The following is an 11,356-nucleotide window of genomic DNA, read 5'->3' on the forward strand; positions in this document are numbered from 1 at the left end:
GATAAAAAAAAATACGTGTCTCTTATTTTTCGATGTACTACAACATATTGCAGTTTCATCAAAATCGGTGAGGGACACCTGGGATAGTTTCCTTGTAAGTATTGAAAAAATAAAATTCTCTTCAATTTGTTTGGCGTTAATGTCTGTCTTTCATCAAGCAGATATTTTGCCGCCATAAAGTCACACCTTAAAACAACTAATAGTACTACTGCAAGCAAGCGGACAAACCGAATGTAGCGGTCCAATCATTTAACAGTTTATTGAGAAATTCACACGATAAATTTAAGGACTTTCCCAGGTTTATAAGGTTAGCCAGGTCGCGGGACACCCTAGTCAAAATTAGACGTTTTTGATCTCCGTCTTTAACACCGAAAAACCTATACACTAATTTAATCTCGTTTTAATTATCGTTTATACGCAATCAAAATAAAACACAGATTTAATCGAACTATAGATATCTGTCTTCTATTATATTTTAAAATATATCCTTAGTTATATTTACAAATGTAAAGGCACGGAATTCGGAATTTCTTTCTTCGGTTTGAATTATGGTAGTTTGTTCCACATTTGATTCATGAATTGTGCTATCGATCGCAAGTAATAAACACAGTTTTCAATTTACGAATCACAGAAGTAAGCTAGTTAAACCTGGAATAAATAATTTTGTAGTGAATAGACATATGGAAAAAATCGTAATTCCCAGTTCGGTTTTAAATCGCGAAATTAAGTTGCTTATTCAGTTTACAATTATTAGTAACAGTCACAAGTGGAAAGCAATCTTTGGCTTTTAGATCCTATCATAAAAATAAACATTCAAAACATAATACTTCAAATAATGAATTATTATGCACCCTTAAGTGGAAACAATGTTTTTAGTCAGCAAAACTAAACAATTCAGACACATCAGCATCTTCTTAGTAGGCCTGAGAAGGCGTGGTGTTATACCTAGATTTAGTTATCCTATTAAACGTTTTAGGATGTGGTGAAAACTTACCGCAGCACCCTCCTTGCGTTCTGACGGCCTAGTTTGCATGAAGTATGCCGTTGACTGTGGGAGTAATTAATTTGTTCCGATACTTTGTCTTTATATTTTTGACCTTTGACAACTCTCTCTCTCACAATCAGAATTAGAAACAGGCATCGAGAGGGCCGTTAGGCAAACTTGGAAAGGGCCTCGAACAGCTGTTCTCCGCGCTCATCTCTGTGATGCCACAACTGTAAACAGAATTGACAGAGCGAATGTTTCGAGGATTGTTTTGATCAAGTGATTAATAATTATAAATGACAGTTTCTTAAAATTACACCTTGTGCCAGAACTGATCTGGTTCAGATGTATTGCGCACTTCATGCGGCAAATTCTCAGCCTCCAGCGACAGTCATCAACGACCTGGTTCTCGTTTACAGCGATGCATCGTCGTAAAAGGCAAGCCAGAGTATGCAGATTTGCGGTCTTTTGTCTCTCTTTATGTAAAAGTGCTGATTTTGGACTGAGCAGGTACATCCGAGCAAAAACGGAATTACTAAAGGTATACCTACATTCATGACATACATTATAATGATTATTACAATAAAAAGGTACTGTAATAACTGTAATACATGCATGTTAAGTTTTATAGCCAATGCTTACCTTTTCTTAATCGCCTGGCAAAATGTGATAAGGAAAAGCCGACATCTTTCTTGGAAAATCACTTATTGGCTCAGGGTTGGACTGGCACCCTTGTTTTGAAAGCTGATACATCACATCGACACCCAGGTACATGTTACCAATATGTAAATATTTTGTACAGTCGTCTGGGCAAATCTCGTTATTTGGGTGCACAAAACGTAGTCACGAGACATGTAAGACAACAAAAATTCTTTGTATACCGTTATCAACCGGCCATGCAAGAAGTTCAGTGTTTGGTCACCAAAATACAATTTCAGCGCATCCCAATTTAACAAAATACGTAGTACCGCTGGAATGAACAACAACCAACGTGTTTGACTAGGATGGAGCATGATGGTAATATCCAGATCAAAAAGTTCCTGCAATTAAATGAACTATGCGCGACGTTTTCTGGTATGGCTAAAATAATTAGAAATAAGTCGACACAGATCTACACAAATACAGGTGCAAAGAGTAGCAGATACAAGTCAGTATTATAATTCCAGGAGAAAGTGACTTCATTCTCCTAGCGACTGAATTATTGCAGCCCATCATAACACTACAGCCATCACTGGCAAACCCTATAATATTCTGTACTGGAATCTGCCTTAAATTAAGGGTTGCTATCAACTGATCATATAGAACTTGGGCCGTAGCCACGGTATCTGCAGCGTTGGGATTTTTTCCGATGAAAATTTGTTCTAGCTCCCAATGCCTCGTGGCCTTCAGTGTCAGATCTAAGGAAATAAAAAAGGGTGAAGTTTGAAATAGCCACGCTCAATTTTTTACATACACTATTGTGGGAATTCTCTATTAACCTCAAAATTTTGTTTGTCTGTTTTTTACCCTGCTATTTTTATGTTGGAACCAACTCTTATATCAAATTGAAATTCTAGAAAATTTAATAAAAGATACCAAGAAACGTTTTTTAAAATAAAAATTTGTATAATTAGAAAAAACAGAACGAAAAATATTTTTAATTATTTTTTTGTAATTGTAAGCATTTAGATGTAGAAAAACGTTCCTTAGTATCTTTTATTTAATCTCCCAAAATTTTAACTTGAAGTCTCATTTGGTTTGGAAATGAGAAGGTGACAAAACAGTAAAAAAAACTAATGTTGATAGAGCATGTGCTTAAAAATTGTATTGGTATTGTTCCGCTCTGAAAAATTTCATCATATTTGAGAAAGCCAAATCACTTTTAATTTTTTTATACTTGTATACTCTTTTTTGTCGTCATGTATATTCCGGTACTTACTTTTCTGCCCTAAAACTTGTATTGCAAAGTTTGCAAATGCATTTGAATGGATCAGTGTGGTCTGGCTTTCGAAAACTGTATTTTGATTGCAACTCTGGTCCAAACTTTACACTTCGGTGCTTAGGTTGCTTTGAATTACAATTAGCCTCATTGCGAATCAGTTTCATCTTTTTAGGAGTACAGAATCCAGCTCTGTTAACACTATTATCGTTATCCTCATCACTGGTGAGATCCATAATAGAGAAATGAGGTTACATTCCGGCCGGAATACACATGAAACTGAATAGGATTGTTTGCAGTAGGACTCTGCTACTGTTTCAAAGTCGAAAATCGAACGAGTCTCTCTTTTAACATCCATGCGTTAAAGAAAGAGGCCCGAACTATTTTCAACTTATGTCGACACGGTATTGTAGTCCAACTGTTGGTCAGGTGCTATCCGAACCAATCAGAACTTCAAGATGCACCTATCACGATGCTTGAATTCGTATTTCTCTTTTATGATTGGAAAAACGACGTAACCTCAAAATAATGCATATGCATGAAATTTTTATTCAGCACAATACATTTTTTTGTTATTATTCCTCAAAAAAGAGTCCGGGGACGGCCGCTATGATATTTTATAGCATCTTCGAATTCAGTTTTTAAAAATTTTCATTTTCGTTGAAAAAGCCGGGGTAACTGTAAGTATCACATGCCCTTAATTTGTGTAAACAAATTAACCTAGCAAATATTCTACATTGTGGATTTTTTGCTTGCAAAGTACATTTTTGCTTTAAAATTACTTCCTTTCGTTGAAAAAATAATACTCGATCATAAAAATTAGTCAGTTGATATTTTTTATTAATTTGATATACAAATGCCTAGTGTGGACATTTAAAGGCAGAAAAAAATAGTATTTTTTCTTAATTTTCTTCAAATTATATCGCTAGTGACGTTTAATGATTGAAAATTATCAACCGATATTTCTTATTAATTTTGTAAACAAATTATACAAACAAATGCCCAGTGTGGATCGTTGAAGGCAGAAAGAAATCGCTTCTTTTCTTAATTTTCCTCAAATTATATCGCCAGTAATATCACCCTAATTTTTAAATTAAATTTTTAAATATCACCCTAATTTTTTTTTTAATTTTATAAACAAATTATAGAAACAACTGTCCAATAAGAACATTTGAAGGCAGAAAGAAATCTTTTCCTCCTAATTTTCCTTAAGTTTCGTCGCCAGAAATGTTTAATAATGGAAATTTATCACCCGAAATTTTTTATTAATTTTGTAAACAAATGGTTTCTGTATTACATGCAAAACAAAAGAACATTTTATTAATACATGCAAAACAAAGGACAACGTTTTGTCTTTTGTTTCGCACGCATTCTCTGGCTAACTTCAGGCCATCCGCCTTTTATGTAAATATAATATTTGCCCACAGATGGATGATGCTTCTTCATGAGACTTTGTTATTTTATATGTTTTATTAATTGCGTACAAAAATTTTTTCTTCAACTCATGTAAAGCATTTCAAAGAGTTTTTTTTGTTTCTTTCTTTATTCTTGTTGTTTCATTAGATATAAGTATAACATTTATTTCAGTTTCTTAAGTCCGTTGACTTTATTCGTACTTGTCATGCTTTGAGTTTCATATTTATTAGATATAAGTGACGTTATACATTATCATTGTCACTCACTGACGTGAAGTTGACAGCTAGCCTGGTGGCTGATTACAAACACAGTTACAAGACACACACAGGGCATGTCAATTTTGTCTGACTTTTTCTCCATTTCGCAACTTATTTCGCAAAATTTAGGGTCACCATTATCAAGGCATGGCCCTTTGAAACCCTGGTATATCTCGAGAATTCTTCTATTATGTGAAAGTAAAAAAAAATTTCCAAACGATTCTAACCGTTGAAATGCTGTCATCTGCTACCCGCTGATTTCTATCTTTCGCAAAATTCATATTTGTCGTCAAAATAATCATTTCCTCAACAAATTTTTTAATTTTTCAACATTTTATTGATCCGAGGATCTCAAAAAACCCCGGATATTGGACCATTTTTCTTTCTTTCGTTCGCAAATCCTTTGTAAAAAATATATATTGAGTGAGTGCCGTACTCATGAAAAAAATATTTCAAAGGCGGATTTAACCAATACCCTTAAAACAAAATTCTTTTGATTCAAAAAAATTACTAGGAACAATGAAAGAAATAATTTATTTAGAATCAGTAATTTAAAATAAGCAAATTATTTCTTTGAATTAAAAAAGATTTTCTTAATCCACATTACCAATGCGCCACGAGATTGCGCAGAACAAATCCCTTTTGATTATTTTATATCACCGCGTCTTTCGGAACACTTGTTGTCAAATTTTTCGAACACTCGGAGGCGGACAGCTCTCGGTAATTATTTTAAATCGCTCAAATGTGTGACAAAGAAGTAAGCGACAACCTTGCAGCGTAGGGATATGCAGAAAGCATTCCAGTGTAAACCGTGAAAATAGATACTTTTATACAGCACGACCTAACCTAGCTTTCACGTAAATCTTTGTTGCTTCTCTACAAAATTTCGTTACAATTTATCTTTTACCTTAATTTTTCGTGAAGAATTGTTTTTAGTAAATAATCTTAGTCATTTTAGCAAATTTTTAGGCACTCTCAATTGCTATTGTTATAAAGATTTTTTTCAACAGTATTAGTGTACAATAGTAGATATAATTCATGTCTGTTAGGTACATGAACTATACTATACTTTTTTCATAAAAAATTAAATGCACGATTTTGGTTCTTCGTTTATCTAATTTGTTTTAAAAAATAAGAGCTGATTGTGCATTACAAAACTTAATAGATACAGTGCAGAAAAAATCAACAAACGTTTATTTGAAAGTTCACGTGACGCTGTCGTTTTTGTCGTTGTAGTCTGTAAACACGGTGACATTTAAAGGAATTATTCGATGGGATTCCCCTTTGACACACTTCATAAGAATATGAAAAGAAAGGACAAGTTCGTTAGCCAGCTTTTTTTGAAGAAATTTAAAAGCGTTAGAGCATTCTGAAAAATTTTTAGACCACTTTTTTAATATTTAAAAAGTTTTTCAATGGCTGCTTATAGCAGATCAAAATACGAACAATTTGTCCCTATTACTTTTTTTGATAAAATAAAAATGACCAAAGTTGTAACATTTTCAAAATCCAAAAAACCAAAGGAAAAACAACATTTGAAGCCAAAAAAATGGTGATATGGGAAAAATCAAGAGAAAAAAAACGTTACTTTTTCAAGGCCCTACAAGACTGTCTAAACATCTTTTTGAATTTTGATAAAAAAAACTCGAAAATTCATATTTTTATAGTAAAAAAAAAAAACTAATGAAATAGCAATATCTCCAATTTGTCGCAAAAAGCAAGATACGAAAAGAGATGGATTGACAAAAATTGTGCACCTAAAAAAGAATAGAAAATTATTCAGGAATTACTTTTATGTAGGAGAACTAGTTTTTGTTTTATTTTTAAAAACAACATTTAAGATAAAGAAATTATATTTGAGAACGATAAAAGTTACGAACTGAAACCAAACTTATTCAACGTGAACATATTTAGAAATTTTTTATGAGTATTTTTTCTATAGGAAGCGTAGTTTTTATTCAATCGTAAAAAACAAGATTTAAAATTTTTAAAATTATAAAAACAAGGCAATAAGAATAAGAATGTTTTTTTTTCATTTCCATGCATATTATGAATTGTAATGATATAAATTTATTAAAATAATACATGTTTCAGCACAGATGAGAATAAAATTTAACGCAAAATAAGAAACAGAAAGTAGAGCTGAAATGAAATAGGCACCGTGGACCAAGCACGCATGGCCGGTGCCAACCATGACTAATTGGGAGTGCTTCCAACCGGTTATGGGCTGATGTGAGCTTGCTCTGTCAAAGTGTAAGTTACGGTCGTTCATCAGGATTACGGGCCCTGTTCAGGAAGTGCGTGGTGGCTGCAGAGGTCGGAATCCGCAGTGCTCCGGGCGAGTCCGGTCCATCCGTGCAATTCAAGACCGGTTAAACAAAGGCTAGATCCCAGGGAACTGAGGTAGAACTTCGTTCCGAGGGTATACCCGTTCCCAGTTATTTCGGCCCACCCCTCCACGCATAAAGCGCTGGATAAAACATTTATGGCGAACTCAGAAGCAGAAGAAGTAAGGGAGGAAAAGCGAACAGCCATGGATACGGGCATGGAGAATAGCAAGGTGTAAAACAAGGTGACAACGGATGCAAGTATTATACTTGAACCCGAAGAATTTCGAAATCTGCACTTGAGCGACTTGCTCAACGATCTCGCAAAGGCTGTGAACGGGATGAGTGTGCATGCTGAGGGAAGTCGGAACATTGACAAGCCGATAAAAGAGGGACTGCAGAAGGTATGTACAATTCTGGGTAATCTCAGAGAGTACCTGGATAAATCCCCCGGGAAAGCAGGAGCGTGCTCCGAGCACCTGTCAACCTAACCCGAGTAAACCTGACCGTTATCGAGCCTGCTTCAGTTACACAAGCTTTTTTAATAGACCGGAGCCCCGCTCTAAGGGCGTCGGTCTTAAAAAAAGAAAGAGACCGGCCACAAAAACACTAAGTCCTAACACCGGCGAAGCTTCCAGATCATTCAAGCAGCCACATGTGGAAGCTTATACCCAAGAATGGGCGGACGTGGTCTTAGCTTCGCATAGGTGGTTAAGGACATCAGGTGCTCAGTAAAGCTCGAGGACATGGATGTGTATATCAAGGCCGTTAGGAAAAGACGTAAAGGAGATGTTTTGATGGAGCTAGGTGCGTCAACCATTGCAGAAATAAAGGAGACCGGAGTCGTTCGAAAACTAGTGTTGCGGACGCAAATCCAGATATTCGATTTGGATATCGCCAAAAGTGCGTATGAAGTGCAGCAGGCTCTTTCATCTGCCTTGGACAGCGATACCAACACATTCGCTTTAGAATGGGCTGTGGCTCATCTGCTGCCCACAACAACCGGAAAAACCAAGGAGTTAGAAGAGGCTGGAATGCTATAAAACTCACTCAACTTAACTTCTTAGCACAATTGCTGAGAAGGGCAGACGTATGCTAGAGAAAATAGCACACACGGCCGTCTCTAGGACAAACGTGGTAAACCTTGCAAATCGCAGAACCAACCCGATCGTGCAAAGATGCAATGCAATCAATGTCGGGGAAAGCCCTAAGACTTGACACGTCCCCAGTATACTGGCGGACGCAGAAGGTTTCAGAATTAAGGATTATTTGTTTCAGCCTGAGGCGTCAAATTCCTAGAAACCGCAAGAGACGCAAGGGAACAGTCCAAGCCAACAGGGACTACATGAACGTGAAGAAGGTGCTGAACCGAGCCATCAACGAAAGCAAGCGCCACAAGCGGGTTGAGGTCAGAATGGCTATTTATCAAGACACTTGTGGGCCTGGCTATCAAATAGTCACGGAAAAGAAGTACGGACGCGCGCCGATCGCTGTCATGAAGCCCAAGATAATAGAACAAATCATTGGGAAGTTATTCCCCAATCACCCAAGACGAAACATCAGGGAGGAAGTTCTGTCAGAAGCGGTCCCTCATTTCACTAAAGAAGAACTGTGTATGGCAGCCTCCAAAATGGCATGTTGAAAAGCACCTGGTCCTGACGGCATCCCGATAGAGGTAGTTCGATTGATAGCACAAGAAAATCCGTTTCTATTGCTCAACGTCTTCAACTCCTGCCCTCCATCTGGAGACTTCTTTTCAAGGTGGAAGAAACTTGTCTTGCTGAACAAGGGTAGGGGGTCCCGGATTACGGAGTCCTCATACAGACCAATCTGCATGCTCGAAGTCATCGGGAAGCTTCTTGAAAACTTGTTACGTGCCAGATTAAAAGCGGAAGTAAAGGCAGTAGAAGGACCAGCTAAAAACCTTTGACCTTTGACGCGAAGAATGCATTTAACTCTGTGAAATAGGTTGACATTCTTGACGTCCTTGAAAGGCGATTTAAAATTCCCGCGTACTTTCTGCCCATAATAGGTCAGTACTTAGACCTGATCTCTGGAATATTGTCTACGATGAGCCCCTATTAATGGACCTACCCGATGGGGCTAAATTAAAAGAATTCGCCGACGATCTGACGGTCATGGTCAAGGCTCAAACAGAGGAAGGACAATAAAACTTGTGAAAGAGGTCTTAAGGAGGATAGAGATCTGGCTAAGAATTCATGGCCTCCGACTTGTCAGCAAGAAAACACAGGTAGTGGTTCTCACTAGACAAAGCTACTTCAAAAAACCGTTCATAGCGAACATCGTCGGTCACGACGTTGGAGCTGTGTATGTGTTGAAGTACCTAGGTAACCGGATAGATGAGAGGCTCACCTTCCAGATGCAAATCACGAAGGAAGCAGAAAAAGCCGAAAAAATGGTGGCCATGCGGGACAGAGTTATATCAAGCATAGCTGCCCCCAGAAACTGCAAAAGGAGGATTTTGATGAGCGTGGCGAATTCAATCATGTTCTACAGTGCAAAGGTCTGGGTGGGTTCCGTTAGACTGGAATACCATAGGAAAAAGCTTATGGCCATGCAGAGGAAAGGAGCCTTGAGCGTGGCGTGTGCGTATTGATGTGTATCCAGTCCGGCGGGATTTGTCATAGCGGAATGTACGCCCATTTTTAGGTGAAATGTCATGATAATAGGCGAAGTGAAACCGTGGGTCAACTGGAGACATGGAGAATTAAACTATCACGTCACCCAGTTCCTCTCTGACCACGGCGACGTCAATGCGTATCTATTCCACAGGAAAAAGAAACCTAGACCTAACTGTGATTACTGCTCGAATGAGGCCGACGACGCTGAACATACGTTCTTTAATTGCACCAGATGGGCAGCGGAAAAGTGTGTTTTGGCAGAAGAAATCGGTCCCATTACGAATCCGACAACTTCGGAGCACTGATAATCAGCTCTATGGCAGAAGAAACAAGAAGAGAAGCTCAAGGAGAGAGAAGTTCAGTAGTATAAGTGACTTCCTCACAGGGTCGAAGGCCGGCGAACCCGAGAAAAGACAACTTTATCTTCTACTGAGGACGACGCGAACCGTATCTGAGGCTGGTTGAAAGAAATGAGGTGTAACTGGTGAACACCAAGCAGGCGAAAGAATAGAGAAAGCCGAGGCACAGCTTAATGGCCTATAAGCTAGGGCTCTAAAGTAATGCGATAAGCGGTTCCGGAGTCCTAGATTAGCAGGAAAAGGAGTTAAGGTTTAGTGGGTAGTGCCGTTTTGGTAAGTCACTCGTGGTCCTCAAAGTTAGAATGTGGCTGGTGCATGAGCATTTCTCCGTTTTTTACTCCTTTCAAAAAAAGGCGAAAGAGCTATAAGAAAAGATAGAGCGTCCTAGGCGTGCTCAAACTTGCGACCGACAAATTAAAATAAGGTAAGACTGCGCTTTCTCCTCTTTGACGAACAAAACGACGTAACATTGGTCAAATGAAACACATTTCGCAAACAAATTTATTTTATTAAAAAATTCACTTGTATTCTTAGAAAATGTGGTAGTGCCTACAAATATTTCAATCTTTTGAACAATGCAATGAGTAAAAGTATTCAAACCGATTTAAACGATGGAAACCATATAATAACAAATAATTTATATATTATTTTATATATTGTTATCCAAAAAAAACTATTTCGAACTATTTACGTGTACAGTTTTCGACAACAAATAATAGTATCTGAACATATTTTAGGAAATCTAATTTTTTATCATGACTGGATCAATTATTGTTGATTATTTATGAAAATAGAAACTTCAAAAAGCGTCTTTGAGGACACATAGAGGGTTTTAAAGTCACTGAAATACGGAAGTATAATTGTAGAACATCGTCTTACCGGGAAAACAAGTTATCAGTTATTAGAAGCGGGCTTAAGACGACCTCAAGGTACCGCGGCCGTTCGAAAATTCTTGGGCAACTTCAATGCACAGTAACGTACGTTACTTAAAGAAAATTTTATACTATTTATACTAAATACATTTATAGGAAATTAAATATGTATGAAGTATAATTATCAACGAAACGCGCGGGTTTCTTTATTTATGAGTTACTGAAATTTTTAACCATTTGCATACTTTTTTTATAGTGTGTAATCTTTTTTATAATTTGTCGTTTTTGCCAAAAAAATGATTTTTGTTTGTTGGAAATTCATTTATTTGGTTTAAAATTACTTTTTTAAACCTAAAAATGAATGTTTTAAACCAAAAATTTAAATAAATATTTTCTCGAAACTGTCTAGTATTCAGGAATTTTCCGCAACACTAAGCAGTAGTGAGAATAAGTGGGGGTAGAAATGTCTCATAAGACCTCAATTGTGGGTCCGGATGCAATAAGGGCACATAAAACTTTTTCGTGCGAAAACGAAGTCCCCTGGAGGCTTTAGAAAAAATTTTCGAATTTTAATTTTCAA

The 11,356-nt window shown here is 37.0% G+C and overlaps 1 protein-coding gene and 1 long non-coding RNA gene across 2 annotated transcripts in view; both read right to left on the reverse strand.

Annotated features, from left to right (window-relative positions):
• Positions 1-508: 508 nt before the first annotated feature.
• LOC117173075 lies at positions 509-1,875 on the reverse strand. The gene is made up of 4 exons (XR_004467101.1): positions 1,628-1,875; positions 1,305-1,532; positions 995-1,215; positions 509-648 (listed from the first exon to the last, which is right to left on the reverse strand). It is a non-coding gene; the product is annotated as an uncharacterized LOC117173075 (long non-coding RNA).
• Positions 1,876-2,204: 329 nt separating this feature from the next.
• LOC117173067 overlaps positions 2,205-11,356 on the reverse strand; it is a 17,012-nt gene continuing 7,860 nt past the window's right edge. Inside the window, exons 2-3 of the mRNA XM_033361449.1 lie at positions 2,904-3,182; positions 2,205-2,382 (exon numbers count right to left, since the gene is read on the reverse strand). Of these exons, the coding sequence (XP_033217340.1) occupies positions 2,280-2,382; positions 2,904-3,139 (339 nt within the window). The 5' untranslated portion in view covers positions 3,140-3,182 and the 3' untranslated portion in view covers positions 2,205-2,279. The remainder of the gene's footprint in view (positions 2,383-2,903; positions 3,183-11,356) is intronic.

The sequence above is a fragment of the Belonocnema kinseyi genome, chromosome 1, assembly GCF_010883055.1.
Source record: "Belonocnema kinseyi isolate 2016_QV_RU_SX_M_011 chromosome 1, B_treatae_v1, whole genome shotgun sequence".
Lineage (NCBI taxonomy): Eukaryota > Metazoa > Arthropoda > Insecta > Hymenoptera > Cynipidae > Belonocnema > Belonocnema kinseyi.